This window comes from Pteropus vampyrus, unplaced genomic scaffold, assembly GCF_000151845.1.
Source record: "Pteropus vampyrus isolate Shadow unplaced genomic scaffold, Pvam_2.0 Scaffold317, whole genome shotgun sequence".
Lineage (NCBI taxonomy): Eukaryota > Metazoa > Chordata > Mammalia > Chiroptera > Pteropodidae > Pteropus > Pteropus vampyrus.
Genome location: NW_011889098.1, coordinates 226067 through 230364, shown reverse-complemented (window position 1 = coordinate 230364; position 4298 = coordinate 226067). Strand labels below are relative to the sequence as shown.

At 51.0% G+C, this 4298-nt stretch overlaps 1 protein-coding gene across 1 annotated transcript in view; it reads right to left on the bottom strand.

Annotated features, from left to right (window-relative positions):
* Positions 1 to 371, bottom strand: part of SPERT (spermatid associated) — a 12556-nt gene extending 12185 nt beyond the window's left edge. The window contains exon 1 of the mRNA XM_011377594.1: positions 297 to 371. Coding sequence (XP_011375896.1) covers positions 297 to 371 — 75 coding nt within the window. The remainder of the gene's footprint in view (positions 1 to 296) is intronic.
* Positions 372 to 4298: the final 3927 nt, after the last annotated feature.

The window sequence follows — 4298 nt, the reverse complement described above, 5'->3', positions numbered from 1 at the left end:
GTAAAATGTGGCCTCGAGTGCTGTGGAAAAGAGAAAATAAGATGTCTGCTTCCCAGCCCGACCTCTGGAGCTCAGCTCATCTTCCTCCTCACGCACCCTCTCTTGTCCGTTAGGTACGTTATGGAAAATCTGAGTCTCGAGGAATGGGAAGACGGTATCTGATAACGGGCTTTATCAATGTCTGCACAGAAATTAAGATAGCTATTGTAGTCGAAGCCCAAGCCTTTGGAGCAGAGACAGCTACGCCCACTATCTCTTCCGAGGTTATTATTTCTATCTCAAGTAAAAAGCCATACCAATGTTAGATGCCAGGTATAGGTCCTATGCAGAAGTTGGTCACCAAAACACTCAGAACATTCCAGAGGTGACATCACAGAACAATATGGTGTTTTTCAGGGTTCATGGTCTCTCTCTCTGAGCATCTCAGGCGGGAATGAGGCATCTGTCAGTCAGGAAAATCTCACCTTGGCATGTCCGCATGGCTGGTCAGGGTCACTGTGACACACAATAGCCCCAATGCTGACTCCCCGTTTGACCCTCTGGCTGCCGTCCACATGCCCCCTGCCAGGCCGGGCTGAGACCCCCACCCTCTCTCCCCAGGTGGCATCTTTTGCTTGGAGTTGGACCACTCAAGAAGAAAGAAGCATGAACTGAACTCTTTCAGACCAAGAGAAGAAATGCGGGATGAGATTTTTCTCACATCGACCATTTCTCTAATTCTCTGACACCAGTTAGACATCCTGCAATTCAGTCCAACCTAACGCACCGACCTAGAGTTAGTTGGTGGCAGATCCCAGAGTTAAAGGGCTCAGTCCCACGAGACTGCCCCACCCCGTTAGATGCTGGTCTCCGGTCCTGGGCCATCACTACCTCTGACCTGCCCCGTCGGCGGTTCCCACAACCCTCTCCTCGGGTCTGCCATTTGAAAGAATAGCTCACAGTTTTTTTTTTATAAAAGATACAGCTCGGGAACGGCCAAATGGAAGAGCTGCTTAGGGCGGGATGTGGGGGGAGAGAGAGAGGGGTGCAGAGCTTCCGTGTCCCACCCACACTTCTCCCTCCCAGCAAGTCCATGTGTTCACCCCGAAACTCTCCAAACCCTCCCATTCAAGAGCTTTGGATGGTGGTTTCGCTACATGGTCACGATTGATTAAATCATTGGCCTTTGGTGATTGGACATTTCCGCCGCCCCTTCCCAGAGGCAGAGGGGTGGGAGCTGGGAGTTCTGGCCCTCTGACCACCTGATTGGTTCGTCTGGTAACCAGCCCCCATCTGGAAGCTATCTGGGGGTCCCGCCCAGTGACCTCATTAGCATGAACAGGGTGTGCTCCAAGGGGACTCCTTATGAATAATAAAAGATGCATATATCGTTCAGGACATTTTGAGGATTTCAGGAACTCTGTGCCGGGAACTAGGGACCGAAACTAAATATATATTTTTATTTTACCATATTAAACACTACATCAAGACCTCCCCTCCTGAGGCCACATCTGACGTCTGGGCTTCATGAAAGGCACAGCTCAACTCTTCACAGTTGTTATTTCACCTAATCAGAGTCACTGACATGTGGCAGGTCCTACCATCCATGGGGTGCAGCCCAGCCATGGGGTCCTTAAGCCCATGGGTCTGGCCCATCTTGGCAGGTCGGATTGAGCCCACCCTCCCGCAGAACGTGCCTCCAGGGCCAAGGAACACAAACTCCACCCTGCGAGGCTCCCCGTGGACGAAGGAATCTGCTAGTAAGCCCGACAGATCTTATGACTACTGTATAGATCACATATCACTCAGATTTGTTATTATTTACATTGTTATTTTGCCTGCTCTTAGTCCCCTGCCTTCTCCACACAAGGCCATCTGGCACCTCCATCTTTACTCCAGTCCCGTCCTGAGGCCATATCTGAAGAAATAAACATCCTCCCTCATTTACGTTCCTTCGTGGTTTTCTAGTGTCACCCCGAAGTTAGAGCCATGGTACCGCGGGGAGCTTATGGCACAGCTCATTCGTTCCTGGAAAGGAAGTCTTAGTATTGGATGATCGCGAAAACTCCCAGCGTCAGGGTGACAGCGCAAATCATTGCTTTCCCCACTGCGGCACCAACGGGTCCAGCATCATCCTCTAATGGGCATCCAGCGTCCATCCCTTTGTGGGCTCCCTCCTTCCTTGCCTCTGCCACAATCTTTGGCCTTTTTCTTCTCAGAGGCCTGGCTTCAGGGGGAGGGGCAGCCACCACATCTGTGGCTGACAGTGATGACTCTCATAGGGTAACGATGACTCATTATCCGCCGTTACATGATCAAAGTCCCTCCCTCACCCCCTGTCCTGCAAGGGGAGTGTGCTGGGGAAGGAAAGAAAGTGATGGACAAATGGAGCGACCTGACACATTAGCATGAAAAGAACTTCTCCTGAACCCAAAGGGAGGGCACTGATAAGACTGAATGAGGTTACAGAGAGCAAGGTCATGGTCACTGGCGGCAGCAGACCTGTGTGCAAATCTGGAGGCCAAGAAATAGTTACTATGTGTCGTCATCAGCTCAGGCCGCCATAACGAAGTACTACAGACTAAGTGACTTAAACAACAGATATTTATTGCTCACAGTTCTAGAGGCTGGAAGTCCAAGATGAAGGAGCCGGAAGATTTGGTTCCTAACGAGACCCACTTCCTGGCTTGCAGAAGGCCACCCTCTTGCTGTGTCCTTACATGGCAGAAAGAGAGTTCTGGTCCCTTTTCCTCTTTTATAAGGACACTAATCTCATCTGTAAGACTCCATCTAAACCTCATCGCCTCCGAATGGCCAAACCTCCAGATCCCATCTCACTGGAGACTAGGTCGCCAACATACGAATTTTGGAGGGGCACAAACATTCAGTCAATAGCACTGCGTGACTTGGGCAAGTCACCCCACCTCTCAGGGGCTCAGTTTCCTTATCTCCAAAATGAGAAAACTGTGTCTAATTTGAGATAACTTAGGGGGGAAAGCCAACACTCAGCAAGCTCTCAATAAATAACCATTGTTTGGATGCCCTTACATAAAATTGCCTTGTTCTCTTTGACTTAATATCCCAAGCGGCTGCCACACAACTGGTGCTCTATTAAGAAAAACGATGCTCCTTGTGTGAGGGCTTGTTTGTGTGCTTGTCCGATTAATTTCTGCTTTTAAGGGAGGAGCGCTTTAAGCTGGGCCATCCTGGTACCGGCACCTGCCTGTTGGCTGGGTTCCTTCCTCCTCCGCAGTTCACGTGCATCCATCACTCGGCGCCGAGAAGCTTCTTGAGATTTCACCCAAATGCCTATTATTACTCAGATTAACATCATCATCAGTCATCCACGTTCCCTGAGCATCCACGATCCGTGGGCGCTATGCGGAGCCCGGAGGCAGACATGCCTCGTGGGTTTCTAATCTAAACAGACAGGTAGAGCAGAGACAAAGGAGAGCAAGCATGCATCTGAGACGCTCCAGGTTTCCCTCGCCTGCGGCTGTCTGATGATGCATCACAGGGAAAACTCAACAAGCAGGAGGGTCCATTAGAGGGTACAGGGCCTCCTGCTTACCCCAGAGAGTCACAGAAACTGTAGCTCCTGGTCCAGGCGTCAGAGGGGGTGTCGGGTGGGGCGTACGTTCTGACCTTTCTCTTCTTCTCGTTCGTTAAGGGAAAGGGAAGTTGTGTGGATGTCGTAGAGCATCATGAGGCCTGTCATCTCCCACTTCTGTGAAGTGTTTGGGAACCTTCATTATCTTTGCCACTTAGGGACGGGGGTGGCTCCACTCCGAAGCCAGAGGAACAGCCCAAGAACAAGGCTTTGGGCCAAGCTGCCCTGGGCACAGGTGGGGAGTGCTCACCTTCTGAGGGGCAGCAGCCAGGAAGGGCAGGAGAGGCTCTGGTGAGTCCACCGGGCAACGACTAAACGTCAACTGTTGGGAAAGTCTGGGCGGGAAGACAGTAAAAAAACAAAATGGCAGCCGTTGAAGTGAATGGTTGCTATCGACAGAAGAATCACTCACATTTGTGGGAACATCGAAGGAACCAACAGAGGGGGACGGTGCTGGAAAGTGGGCAGTTGGCACTTTCAAGTTTCAGAGACGTCCAGGGGTGGGTGAATCCTTCTTGGTGATGCCAGATGCAGGGCGGGTCCTCAGAAGCAACACTGAAACTCGGGGTGGGCGGGATGTCTCTGGAGCTGAGTACCACCCTTACAACTTCCCTTCTCAATTCGGGAACCACTGGAAATCCCCCAAAGCTCTGACGGTTTCCTGATATTAGTTCATGTGTTGACTCGATCCAAGAGTGAGGTTTATCAA